The following is a 14,575-nucleotide window of genomic DNA, read 5'->3' on the forward strand; positions in this document are numbered from 1 at the left end:
ATTAACATCTGAATCCACAGACTGAGTAAAGCAGACTGCCCTCCCTAGTGCGGATGGGCTTCCTCCCATCATCTGAAGACCTAAACAGAACAAAAAAGCTCACCAGCCTAGAGAAGGAAGGATTTTTCCTGCCTTCAGAATGGAACTGAAACATTAGCTCTTCCTGGGTCTCAGGCCTCCAGACTCAGACTAGAACTATGTCATCGAAGATCTTGGGACTTGTCCGTCTCCATAATCATATAAACCAATTGCTCTGTGTGTGTACATGTGTACACACACACACACATACATACACACACACCAGTTTCTCTGGAGAACCCTGACAAATACAGGGACCAATAAATTTTGAGGAATGAAAAAACAAGTCAAAAGAGGCTGACATATAAAGTCATATCCCTTCTTTAAACAGCCCCAAACCTGACCGTCTTCTTCATGACATCCTGAGACACTCTCACTCTGTCTCTATTTCAGGGACAGCCCTTGACATTTTGGCCAACTGGGCTCTTCCCAAACCACACTCCCCATTCCACACCTGGGATGACTTTCTCTTTGCGCCAAACCTGCTCCTGATGTCTTCCCTACGAGCAAGAGCCAAGTCCTGGCTCATATTAGGAATATTTTATTATCACCGGCGTAAGTGTGAGGGCAGAGGGACATCCTGGCATCTTCTGGGAGTGGCCGTGATCCTGCACATTATAGAAGAGTGTAACGGGGTGGATGTCTTCACTGGAAGATCTTCTGCCCCTTACAATGTATCCACTGAAGTCAGCAGAATATGTCCCCTCACCTTCAGCATTTTCACAGACTGTGGGGGCAGGCAGTGGGGAAAGATGCAGGTCAACTTCTTATTCACAAACACCTAAGGAAGGAGATATATTGCTTGTGAGCTGAGAACAATTAGGCCTCCTCTTTCCCTTTCCTCTTTTCATTGCCTGTTGTAAAAATTCTTTAATCTGTAAAAGCAAAGCAGAAATTCTCCTCCAGGACATCCTGCCAAGACACTGCTGTAGGAATCATCCTTCATGTCCACTTCCTCACCTCCAGAGCTGTCATTCCTGCTTTACCCTGAGGGCAGGGGGCCTGCACACTGCTGACTGTCCGATACAGCAAGAGCTGTGTGGAGATCACCTCAGAATCTCTCTTGTACAGCACACACACTGCTCAAGATACTGAGCATAGATACCTATGCTATACAGGGACAAGGTGCTCAATCACTCTGTCATACACCTGAAACTAACATGGTAAGGTAAATCAACAATACTTCAATTTTAAAAAGCAAGTGTGTTAAAAATACCAAACAAAAAAAAAAATTGGTCTGTTGTGATCACATCAGAGTTGGACTCTCCGTGTGTTTCTCCACAGCAGGCCCAACACAGCCACGGCGCTCCACACCCTGGAGGGCCCACACACCTGGTATTCATTCTCCAACACCAAGAATCGCAGCTCAAATGGCTGGTCTAACATGAAATAGTTGGAAGACACTCTCTTTTCCTCCTGCCATCCCCCTTCCTGGAAACTGTTCATCACCACCATGCTGTTATAGGCTCGGAAATGGAATGCAATGCAGCTGCCTTCCCCAATATCCGTACAGAAATCCACCACAAGCTCTGGGTTCCCCCTGCAAAGACAAGAGGATGGCTCCTGCAGGCAGGCATTTACTGCAGAAAACAACTTCCTCAGGAACAACCACAGTCCTTTTCTCTCTCGCTCGCTCCCTCCTTCCCCTTCCCCCTGCCCTCTTTCTCAAAATATCTATACCCTTCTCACGTTGCCATCTCTCTCTTTCCTTTTCCTCCCCTGCCTCCCCCCGACACACATACACACACACACACACAGGAAGAAAATCCCGCCTGGAGCGTAATCTCACACTTTTGCAAGAGACACCTCAGCTTATTCCGATGATTAAAGAAGATCAAACTGTTTCCAGTGAGTGTCCCCAAGACATGCTAACAATCTCCCCTTGTGCTTCACCCTCCATCAGACATAAACTGGCCTCTACTCACCCAACAAGTGGATTAAACTTTGCCTTGATCTTCACCATGAAACCCACAGTCAGGGAAACAGACTGGTGGTAGGGGTTCGGCTATGGAAGAGACGGATGCATCAGTGAATGAAGAGCCAGAGTTCTCTCTCTCACATCACTGCCCAAGCAGAATCAGGACACAAAACATGATCTCCTCCCACAGCTAAGAGACGTTAGTATACCTCCAACAGGAGACATTAATCCAAGGCCAGACATGCACTCAGAGGCACAGATATATATATTATATACAAACACTTCCAAACCCAGAGAAACAATATGCAAAAGGACATACAATAATGCAAGTCCAGTGATTCCCACTCATACACACACACTCTTTCCCATTCTCCACCAGCATTCATGCAATGATTTGTGTCAAGGTGACCTGGCACAAGCAGCAGAGGTAATCAGATTCCTTCCTCCCATCCTTCATACCAAGGAGTCCATAGTCTCCAGCTGGGCCTTTCTTCCCTGTTGAAACTGTGTGTGCGAGTCTGTCTGAAGAAGGTGCCCTATAAATGCAGTTAGGAGGTGAGTAACCCCTGACCCTTTCACTCAGGCTATAGAGCCCTGCCCTCTATTCTTCTGCAATTCATGACATTAAAAGTGTGTTCAGTCCACACTCTCCAAAGTCCACTGTGATAAAAAGAAGTGGGTTCTAACTGTACTAGAGATGCTGATATGCTTAATCTAAGTGCAATTCCTTGTGTCTACTGATAAGCGACAGTGATACAACGTAACAGAGAGCTCCCTGGCTACCCTTCATCATAAAACTGGTGCCTATACCATGCAATATGCAACTGACTTTTTCTCTGACATTGAATCTATTCCAGAATCTTTGCTGGCAATTTCCCTATTCACCCTAGACTTGAAGAGACACACCACCTGGATGAAGGTCCCAGCTCTGCCACCGTGAGGCCTTATTAAAAGTGTAACCTCTGCTAGACCCAGTCTTCCTACACATAGAATACCTGATGACCATAATCCCAAATCAGAGGGTTGTTAGTAAAGCAATCAGAGGGATCCAACCATCTAGCCGTTCATTTGATGACTGCTTATTGAGTGATGAATCGGCAGCAGGCTTTGTACTATCTGCATAAGTGGAAAAAAAACAGATAAAAACCTTGCTCCGTGGAGCTTATACTCTGGTTGGAAAATACATGCAGTAACTTTCAAATTATAATACACAAGCAAAATATATAATGTGTTAGAAGGGAATAAGTGTCTTGAAAAAAATCTCCGTAATAGAACACAGCAATCCACAGAGGGCTTAATCTCAAATAGGCTGGTTAAGGTGGCCCTTGTTGAGGAGATGAGATCTGAGCAAAGGCTTAGAGGTCAAGAAAAGAGCCATGTGTATGTTGGGGAAGAACTTCTGTTAGAGAAATCAGCCACCACTATGGACCACAATGTGAAAGGACAACATGAAGTTTCGAGGAACAAGAGGGTGACTGTGTGACTGGAGTTAGGGGGAGAGAAGGAGGGTTGCACTCAGGAGATGGAAAAGTAGATCACAGGCTTTTGCAGGACTCTTGCTTTAAGTGAGATGGGAGCCTGAGACAGAGGAGGGATCTGTTCTCATTTGTGTTTTAAAAGATCTCCTCTGCTGCTGTGTGGAAAATAGACTGTACGTGGACCTGGACAAAATAAGAAAGACCATTCGCAAGGCCATTACAGTCATCCTGGAGAGCAGTGACAGGGACTGGATGAGGCTTGCGGAAGGGGAGTTGGTAGAACTGTGGAGTTCAGTAAAGAGGTCCCCACCCACAGCAGTGAAGCCTGCAAGGCTTAGTTACAGCCCTGGACATGGCAGAGACCCATGCAACCAGGCATCCCATTCACCCTCCCCACCCCCCACAGTGGTAGAGGCTGTGACTCAGGCAATCTCAGGAGAGGAACTCACCATCCCAGTGTCCCAGGCAGTGAAACCAATGACACTGGCACCTGCAAGGCACTAAGGACCCTGGAGGCACAAGCAGTGATAGTCAGGGCTTGGAGCCTTGCCCCTGACACAGGCAGTGGAAGGTGGAAAGTGCTAACCAAAGGCAAGGATGGTTCAACATCCAGATAGCAATAAATGTGATACACCACATCAAAGAAAAATAAAGGATAAAAGCCATGGGATTATCTCAATAGACACATAAAAGCATTTGTCAATATTCAACATCCATTAATGATAAAAAAAAAAAAACCTCAATAAATTGGATATAGAAGAAATACATTTCAAAATAGTAAAGGTGACATATGGCAAACTCCTAGCAAACATCATAGATTCAAGGGTGAAAAGCTGAAAGCTATCCCCTTAAAATCAAGAACAAGACAAAGATGTCCATGCTGCCACTCCTATTCAACATAATATTGGAAGTCCTAGCCAGAGCAATTAGATAAGAAAAAGAAAAAAAGATGTCCAAATTGGAAAGCAAAAAAGAAAACTGATGCTATTTTTGGATGCCATGATTTTATATACAGAAACTCCACTAGAAATTATTTAAAATTATAAATGAATATAAGGCTTCCCTGGTGACTCAGACAGTAAAGAATCCACCTGCAATGCAGGAGATCTGAGTTTGATCCCTGAGTTGGGAAGATCCCCTGGAGAAGGGCATGGTAATCCACTCCAGTATTCTTGCCTGGAGAATCCCCACGGACAAAGAAGCCTGGTGGGCTACAGTCCATGGGGTCACAAAGAGCCGGACACGACTGAGTGACTAAGCACATAAATGAATACAGTAAAGTTGCAGGGTACAAAATCAATAGAGAAAAACATGCTGCACTTCTACATGCTAAAAATGAGCTAGCAGAAAGAGAAATTAAGAAAGCAATTGCACTTAACAATCACAACAAGAAGAAGAAAATACACAGGAATAAATGTAACCAAGGAGGTGAAAGACCCATACACTAAAACCTACACAATGTTAAAAGAAACTGAAGAAGACTCAAATGGAAAGATAGTCCATGGTCCATGTTCATGAATTGAAAGAAATAAAATTGTTAAAATGTGCATATTACCTATACAACTTACATATTCCATGCAATCCCTATCAAAATCTCAAAGACATTTTTCACAAATAGAAAATGCTAAAATTCATATGGAACCACAAAAGACCCCAATAGCCAAAGAAATCCTGAAAAATAGAAACAAAGCTTAAAGTCATACTCTTGCAGTCTCAAACTATATTAAAAACCCATGGTAACTGGCAGAAAAAACATGATAATCAAAACTGCACAGTACTGGCAAAAAAAAAAAAGAGAGAGAGCGAGAGATACATAACCAATGGAACAGAATTGAGAGCCCAGAAAAAACCCACACATAAATGGATAATTGATTTATGACAAAGGAACAAAGAACATACCATGGAGAAAGGACAGTCTCTTCAATAAATGCTATGAAAGCTGGGCATACAAAAAAAGAAACTATTATCTCACATCATATACAAAAATCAACTCAAAATTGATTAAAAGCTTGAATCTAAGACCTGAAACCATAAAACTCCAAGGAGAAAACATAGGCAGTATGCTCACTGACATCAGTCTTAGCAGTATCTTTCTAGATATGTCACCTGATTGGACGGAAACAAAAGCAAAAATAAACATCAAACTAAAAATCTCCTTCATGGTAAACAAAACCATCAAGGAAATGAAAAAATAACCTACCAAATAGGGGAAGATATTTTCAAATGATATATTTGATATAGGTTAATATCCAAAGTATATAAAGAACTCATACAAGTCAACAACAAGAAAATAAACAACCTGATTAAAAAGTGGACAGAAGCTGAATGGACAGTTTTTCATTGTCTGGAAGAAGACATTCGGATGGCCAATGGGCACATGAAAAGATTGTTTAACACCACAAATTATTAGGGAAATGCAAATCAAAACCACAATTAGATATCAATTCATGCCAGTCAGAATGGCTATTAACAAAAAGGTAAAAAATGACAAGTGTTGGCAAGTTCAGTTCAGTTGCTCAGTCGTGTCCGACTCTTTGTGACCCCATGAATCGCAGCACGCCAGGCCTCCCTGTCCATCACCAACTCCCGGAGTCTATCCAAACCCATGTCCATCGAGTCGGTGATGCCATCCAACCATCTCATCCTCTGTCATCCCCTTCTCCTCCTGCCCCCAATCCTACCCAGCATTAGGGTCTTTTCCAATGAGTCAACTCTTCGCATGAGGTGGCCAAAGTATTGGAGTTTCAGCTTCAACATCAGTCCTTCCAATGAACACCCAGGACTGATCTCCTTTAGGATGGAGTGGTTGGATCTTCTTGCAGTCCAAGGGACTCTCAAGAGTCTTTTCCAACACCACAGTTCAAAAGCATCAATTCTTCTGCGCTCAGCTTTCTTCCCGTCCAACTCTCACATCCATACATGACCACTGGAAAAACCATAGCCTTGACTAGATGGACCTTTGTTGGCAAAGTAATGTCTCTGCTTTTAAATATGCTATCTAGGTTGGTCATAACCTTCCTTCCAAGGAGTAAATGTCTTTTAATTTCATGGCTGCAATCACCGTCAGCAGTGATTTTGGAGCCGAAAAAAATAAAGTCTGACACTGTTTCCACTGTTTCCCCATCTATTTCCCATGAAGTGATGGGACCAGATGCCATAAGGATGTATAGAAAAGGGAGCCCTCATACACTGTTGCTGGGAATGTAAATTGATAGAGCCACTATGGAAAAAATTGAGGACAGAACTAACATATGATCCAGCTATCCCACTTTAGGGTATGTATCCAAAGAAGACAAAAACACTAACTCTTAAAGATAAATGCTGCTGCTGCTGCTGCTAAGTCGCTTCAGTCGTGTCCGATTCTGTGCGACCCCACAGGCGGCAGCCCACCAGGTTCCCCCATCCCTGGGATTCTCCAGGCAAGAATACTGGAGTGGGTAGCCATTTCCTTCTCCAATGCATGAAAGTGAAAAGTGAAAGTGAAGTCATTCAGTCATGTCCGACTCTTAGCAACCCCAGGGACTGCAGCCTACCAGGCTCCTCCGTCCATGGGATTCTCCAGGCAAGAGTACTGGAGTGGATTGCCATTGCCTGCTCCAAAGATAAACGCACACCTATGTTTATCAAAGCATTATGGACAACAGGACTGGAAAAGGTCAGTTTTCATCCCAATCCCAAAGAAAGGCAATGCCAAATAATGCTCAAACTACCACACAATTGCACTCTTCTCACATGCTAGTAAAGTAATGCTCAAAATTCTCCAAGCCAGGCTTCAGCAATACGTGAACCGTGAACTTCCAGATGTTCAAGCTGGTTTTAGAAAAGGCAGAGGAACCAGAGATCAAATTGCCAATATCTGCTGGATCATCGAAAAAGCAAGAGAGTTCCAGAAAAACATCTATTTCTGCTTTATTGACTATGCCAAAGCCTTTGACTGTGTGGATCACAATAAACTGTGGAAAATTCTGAAAGAGATGGGAATACCAGACCATCTGATCTGTCTCTTGAGAAACCTGTACGCAGGTCAGGAAGCAACAGTTAGAACTGGACATGGAACAACAGACTGGTTCCAAATAGGAAAAGGAGTACGTCAAGGCTGTATATTGTCACCCTGCTTATTTAACTTCTATGCAGAGTACATCATGAGAGACGCTGGGCTGGAAGAGGCACAAGCTGGAATCAAGATTGCCGGGAGAAATATCAATAACCTCAGATATGCAGATGACACCACCCTTATGGCAGAAAGCGAAGAAGAACTAAAGAGCCTCTTGATGAAAGTGAAAGAGGAGAGTGAACAAGTTGGCTTAAAGCTCAACGTTCAGAAAACTAAGATCATGGCATCTGGTCCCATCACTTCATGGGAAATAGATGGGGAAACAGTGGAAACAGTGTCAGACTTTATTTTGGGGGGCACCAAAATCACTGCTGATGGTGATTGCAGCCATGCAATTAAAAGACACTTACTCCTTGGAAGGAAGGTTATGGCCAATCTAGATAGCATATTTAAAAGCAGAGACATTACTTTGCCAACAAAGGTCCATCTAGTCAAGGCTATGGTTTTTCCAGTGGTCATGTATGGATGTGAGAGTTGGATGGTGAAGAAAGCTGAGTGCCGCAGAATTGATGCTTTTGAACTGTGGTGTTGGAGAAGACTCTTGAGAGTCCCTTGGACTGCAAGGAGATCCAATCAATCCATCCTAAAGGAGATCAGTCCTGGGTGTTCATTGGAAGGACTGATGTTGAAGCTGAAACTCCAATACTTTGGCCACCTCATGCGAAGAATTGACTCATTGGAAAAGACCCTAATGCTGGGTAGGATTGGGGGCAGGAGGAGAAGGGAACAACAGAGGATGAGATGGTTGGATGGCATCACCGACTCGATGGACATGGGTTTGGGTAGACTCCAGGAGTTGGTGATGGACAGAGAGGCCTGGCATGCTGCGATTCATGGGGTCACAAAGAGTTGGACACGACTGAGCGACTGAACTGAACTGAACTGATGGACAACAGCAAGATATGGAAACAAAAAGCGCCCATCAATGGATGACTGGATAAAGAGGAGGTAATATATATATATACATATGAAACACTAGTCTGCTATAAAATAAATGAAATCCTGCCAATTGCAACAACATGGACAGGCCTTGAGGGTATCATACTAAGTGAAATAAGTCAGATTGAGAAGGACAAATATCATACGACTTCACTCATAGGTGGAATATAAAAAGCAAACAACATCAACAAAATAAATAAACAAACTTAATGAAAATAATTGCATAAAAAACAGAATAGTAGTTATGGGGGTGGGGGGAAATGGGCAAAGCAGATCAACTGTACGATGACAGACAAAAACACAATTTTTGGTGATGCAGAGTATACAGATGCAGAAATATAATGCTGCACACATGAAACTTTTATAATGTTATAAACCAATGTTACTTCAATAAAAAATTAAAAATGAGAATCAAGAATGACTAGCAGGATTTTGGTCTTATACTGAACTACTGAAGTCATACACTGAGGTCAGCAAACTGTGGCTGGAACCACTAGAGAGGAAAAAGATTAGGAATTCAGCTTTGGGTATTTGGAGGTTGAGATGCCTATTGTAGAGGGTTTAATGCATGAATCTGGAAGAGAGGTCTGGTCAGAGATATAAAACTTGAAATTCTAACATACAGATAGCAATTAAAACTGTGAAAGGTTGAGACCACCAACGGAGTGAGTGCAGCTTACAACAGGAATGAACTGGCACTGATTCTTCAGATCAAGAACCCAAAAGAAAAGAGGAAGGAGTGAAGGACAGTGAAGCTAAGAAGGAATCCAGAGATCATGTGAGTGCTGTCCTGAGTGGGAAACCCGACATTAGAGGTCACACAGTGTGTAGGTGCTTTAGTCTAATAGCCTCAGAATTTTAAAGCTAGAGACAGAAAGTAGGTGGGTGGTGGCTTATAGACGGCGGTCAGGGAGAAATGTTAGATGCTGCTACAAAGGAATAACATGCGGTCTATCTTGACGTTGGGATAATTTTGATTGTGGTGTTGGTTACATATATCTACATTTCCCATAAAATGACACAGAACTATATGCATACATTGTACCAATGTATAATCCCTGGTTTTGACATTGGACTATAATTATGTAAGATGTATCCAACTGGGAAAAACTAGGCAATGGGTGGCATTAGAAGTAAAGAACACGCCTGCCAATACAGGAGACATAAAAGTCATGGGTTTGATCCCTGGGTCAGGAAGATCTCCAGGAGGAGGGCATGGCAATCCACTCCAGCATTCTTGCCTGGAGAATTCCATGGACAGAGGAACCTGGGGGCTAGAGTCCATAGCATCACAAAGAGTCAGACTTCACTGAAGCGACTTAGCACAGCACAGGCAATGCGTACATGGGACCTCACTCTTCAACATTTGCAGCTTCTCAAGAATTCATAATTCTTTCCAATAAAAGCTTTCCTTTTAAAAAAATCTTATTTTAAATTTTTAAAATTTATTTATTTTAATTGGAGGCTCCTTACTTTACAATATTGTAGTGGTTTTGCCATACATTGACATGAATCAGCCATGGGTGTACAAGTGTTCCCCATCCTGAGCTCCCCTCCCACCTCCCTCCCCATCCCATCCCTCTGGGTCATCCCAGTACACAAGCCCTGAGCACCCTGTATCATGTAACGAACCTGGACTGGCGATTCATTTCACATATGATAATATACATGTTTCAATGCTATTCTCTCAAATCATCCCACCCTCACCTTCTCCCAGAGTCCAAAAGACTGTTCTATGGATCATTGTCTCTTTTACTGTCTCGCATATAGGGTTATTGTTACCATCTTTCTAAATTCCATATATATGTGTTAGTATACTGTATTGGTGTTTTTCCTTCTGGCTTACTTCACTCTGTATAATAGGCTCCAGTTTCATCCACCTCATTAGAACTGATTCGAATGTACTTTTCTTAATGGCTGAGTAATATTCCATTGTGTATATGTACCACAGCTTCCTTATCTACTCGACTGCTGATGGGCATCTAGGCTGCTTCCATGTCCTGGCTATTATAAACAGTGCTGCGATGAACATTGGGGTACACGTGTCTCTTTCAATTCTGGTTTCCTCAGTGTGTATGCCCAGCAGTGGGACTGCTGGGTCATATGGCAGTTCTATTTCCAGTTTTTTGAGGAATCTCCACACGGTTCTCCACAGTGGCTGTACTAGTTTGCATTCCCACCAACAGTGCTTACACTGTTCCCTTTTCTCCACACCCTCTCCAGCATTTATTGCTTGTAGACTTTTGGATAGCAGCCATTCTGACCAGCGTGAAATCGTACCTCATTGTGGTTCTGATGTGCATTTCTCTGATAATAAGTGATGTTGAGCATCTTTTCATGTGTTTGTTAGCCATCTGTATGTCTTCTTTGGCGAAGTGTCTGTTTAGTTCTTTGGCCCATTTTTTGACTGGGTTGTTTATTTTTCTGGAATTGAGCTGCAGGAGTTGCTTCTATATTTTTGAGATTAATTCTTTGTCAGTTGCTTCATTTGCTATTATTTTCTCCCATTCTGAAAGCTGTCTTTTCACCCTGCTTATAGTTTCCTTCGTTGTGCAAAAGCTTTTAAGTTTAATTAGGTGCCACTTGTTTATTTTTGCTTTTATTCCCATTACTCTGGGAGGTGGGTCATAGAGGATCCTGCTGTGATTTATGTCGGAGAGTGTTTTGCCTATGTTTTCCTCTAGGGGTTTTATAGTTTCTGGTCTTACGTTTAGACCTTTCATCCATTTTGAGTTTATTTTTGTCTGTGGTGTTAGGAAGTGTTCTAGTTTCATTCTTTTACAAGTGGTTGACCAGTTTTCCCAGCACCACTTGTTAAAGAGATTGTCTTTTCTCCACTGTATATTCTTGCCTCCTTTGTCAAAGATAAGGTGTCCATAGGTGCGTGGATTTACCTCTGGGCTTTCTATTTTGTTCCATTGATCTGTATTTCTGTCTTTGTGCCAGTACCATACTGTCTTGATGACTGTGGCTTTGTAGTATAGCCTGAAGTCAGGCAGGTTGATTCCTCCAGTTCCACTCTTCTTTCTCAAGATTGCTTTGGCTATTCAAGGTTTTTTGTATTTTCATACAAATTGTTGTTAAATTTATTTATTTTTTAATTGGAGGATAATTGCTTTACAGAATTGTGTTGGTTTCTGCCAAACATCATCAGCAAACTAGATATAGAAGGGAAATTTCTCAACCTGATAGAAACCTATAATAAATCTACAGTCAGCATCACACTCAATAATGAAAAACTGAATGTTTTCAGTCTAAGATCCAAAACGAGCCAAGACTCATTATTATCACTACTACCTGACCTAGTACTGGAGGTTGCAGTCAGTAAAATAAGGCAAGAAAAGGAAATAAAATAAATAGAACAGAAAGTCTGACCCTGCCTAGAGTTATGGAGACTTTTTATTGATTACTTGATACAAAGAAAAAAAAAAAACAGAATGAATCTCAAGGGTACTGTGAAGAATGAAAGACATCAATCTCAACAGGTTACTTACTGTAGGACTCAACTCTTGACAGCACAACATTCTAGTGATGAAGCTCAGTGCTCATCAAGGCTTAGGATTAGGCTGAGAACCTGACTATAAAGGGGTAGCACAAGGGAGTTTGTGTGCATGGAACAGTGGCAGTGTTTACATGGTGGCTACACACATGACAAAATGAGACGGTATCTCTCTCACACACACACACACACACTGAAGACATGCAAACACTGCTTAAATTCTAATAAAGCCTGTGTTTTTCTAGAAATATTGTGTCACACGGGATCTTTCATTGCAGTGCACAGACTCTTTCATTGTGGTGCGTGAGCCTCAGTAGTTGTGGCCCACTGGCTTAGTTGTCCTGTGGTATGTGGGATCTTAGTTCCCTGACAAGGGATTGAACCTGTACCCCCTGCAGTGGAAGCGCAGAGCCCTAACCAGAGGACCACCAGGGAAGTCCCTGGAAGCCTGTGTTCAATATCACTCCCGCCAACCTTAAATGAAGATGCCCAATAAACATAGGAAAGCAGTCACCTCTTCTTTTGGAAAACGAAGCAATTGACAGCAGTGTTGATACTATTTGCAATTTCCTCATCGCTGTGTATTACACACATTACATTTTATACTGTTTAACATTTCCTACTGTCTTGGCATTACGACAAAGTTGACTCGGCTACTAAATACTTTCTGCGTTAAATCCTAAGATAAGATATCTCAGCATGTGTTCACTAGAATTTTCTTTTCCTTATTCTGACTAAATTTTAAACATGAAATACCTCTCTATTTACTTTTCTTTAGGTTATGTAATCATAAAGAGATTCTGAAGAAATAGTTGAGATTTATTAACTGGTAGAAATTACTGAGGATTTCTGAGAAACACTAGGCTTTTATTTCAGAGGGAAGAGAAGGCATTCATTTTTTTTTTTTTCTGGAAGTTTGTACCTCTTAATAGCACTCACCTAATCATACCCCACCCACTCCCCTCTGATAACCACCACTTTGTTCTTTTTTTTTTTCCTATGGTTGTTGACCTTATTTGTTCCTTTTTAAATTAATTATTTTTTAACTTTACTATATTGTATTTGTTTTGCCATACATTGACGTGAATCCACCATGGGTGTACATGTGTTTGCCTTCCAGAACCCCCCTCCCACCTCCCTCCCCACCCCATCCCTCTGGGACATCCCAGTGCACCAGCCCCGAGCACCCTGTATCATGCATCGAACCTGGACTGGCGATTCATTTCATATATGATAATTTACATGCTTCAGTGCTTCATGCTTCAATTCTCCCATATCATCCCACCCAAACTCTCTCTCATAGAGTCCATAATACTGTTCTATATATCTGTGTCTCTTTTGCTGTCTCACATACAGAGTTATCCTTACCAATTTACTAAATTCCATACATATGTGTTAGTATACTGTATTGGTGTTTTTCTTTCTGGCTTACTTCACTCTGTATAATAAGCTCCAGTTTCATCCACCTCATTAGAACTGATTCGAATGTACTTTTCTTAATGGCTGAGTAATATTCCATTGTGTATATGTACCACAGCTTCCTTATCTACTCGACTGCTGATGGGCATCTAGGCTGCTTCCATGTCCTGGCTATTATAAACAGTGCTGCGATGAACATTGGGGTACACGTGTCTCTTTCAATTCTGGTTTCCTCAGTGTGTATGCCCAGCAGTGGGACTGCTGGGTCATATGGCAGTTCTATTTCCAGTTTTTTGAGGAATCTCCACACGGTTCTCCACAGTGGCTGTACTAGTTTGCATTCCCACCAACAGTGCTTACACTGTTCCCTTTTCTCCACACCCTCTCCAGCATTTATTGCTTGTAGACTTTTGGATAGCAGCCATTCTGACCAGCGTGAAATCGTACCTCATTGTGGTTCTGATTTGCATTTCTCTGATAATAAGTGATGTTGAGCATCTTTTCATGTGTTTGTTAGCCATCTGTATGTCTTCTTTGGCGAAGTGTCTGTTTAGTTCTTTGGCCCATTTTTTGACTGGGTTGTTTATTTTTCTGGAATTGAGCTGCAGGAGTTGCTTGTATATTTTTGAGATTAATTCTTTGTCAGTTGCTTCATTTGCTATTATTTTCTCCCATTCTGAAAGCTGTCTTTTCACCCTGCTTATAGTTTCCTTCGTTGTGCAAAAGCTTTTAAGTTTAATTAGGTGCCACTTGTTTATTTTTGCTTTTATTCCCATTACTCTGGGAGGTGGGTCATAGAGGATCCTGCTGTGATTTATGTCAGAGAGTGTTTTGCCTATGTTTTCCTCTAGGGGTTTTATAGTTTCTGGTCTTACGTTTAGACCTTTCATCCATTTTGAGTTTATTTTTGTCTGTGGTGTTAGGAAGTGTTCTAGTTTCATTCTTTTACAAGTGGTTGACCAGTTTTCCCAGCACCACTTGTTAAAGAGATTGTTTTTTCTCCACTGTATATTCTTGCCTCCTTTGTCAAAGATAAGGTGTCCATAGGTGTGTGGATTTACCTCTGGGCTTTCTATTTTGCTCCATTGATCTGTATTTCTGTCTTTGTGCCAGTACCATACTGTCTTGAT

At 41.9% G+C, this 14,575-nt stretch overlaps 1 protein-coding gene across 5 annotated transcripts in view; it reads right to left on the reverse strand.

Annotated features, from left to right (window-relative positions):
• The window catches only part of LEUTX (leucine twenty homeobox), a 61,938-nt gene that overhangs the window by 25,960 nt on the left and 21,403 nt on the right, over positions 1 to 14,575 (reverse strand). For 2 of the 5 annotated variants that reach the window (XR_014060933.1, XM_081516405.1), the window contains exons 3-6: positions 2,992 to 3,112; positions 2,004 to 2,083; positions 1,411 to 1,618; positions 788 to 859 (exon numbers count right to left, since the gene is read on the reverse strand). Coding sequence is in view for 2 of the 5 variants with exons in the window: in XM_081516405.1 (XP_081372531.1) it covers positions 788 to 859; positions 1,411 to 1,618; positions 2,004 to 2,041 (318 nt within the window). In the remaining 3 variants the exon portion in view is untranslated. Of the gene's footprint in view, positions 1 to 787; positions 860 to 1,410; positions 1,619 to 2,003; positions 2,084 to 2,455; positions 2,527 to 2,991; positions 3,113 to 14,575 lie in introns of those variants that run through there. The other 3 variants (XR_014060931.1, XM_081516404.1, XR_014060932.1) reach the window with 2 other exon arrangements.

Source organism: Giraffa tippelskirchi, chromosome 7 (assembly GCF_054371585.1).
Source record: "Giraffa tippelskirchi isolate mGirTip1 chromosome 7, T2T-mGirTip1v1.2.pri, whole genome shotgun sequence".
Taxonomy (NCBI): Eukaryota; Metazoa; Chordata; class Mammalia; order Artiodactyla; family Giraffidae; genus Giraffa; species Giraffa tippelskirchi.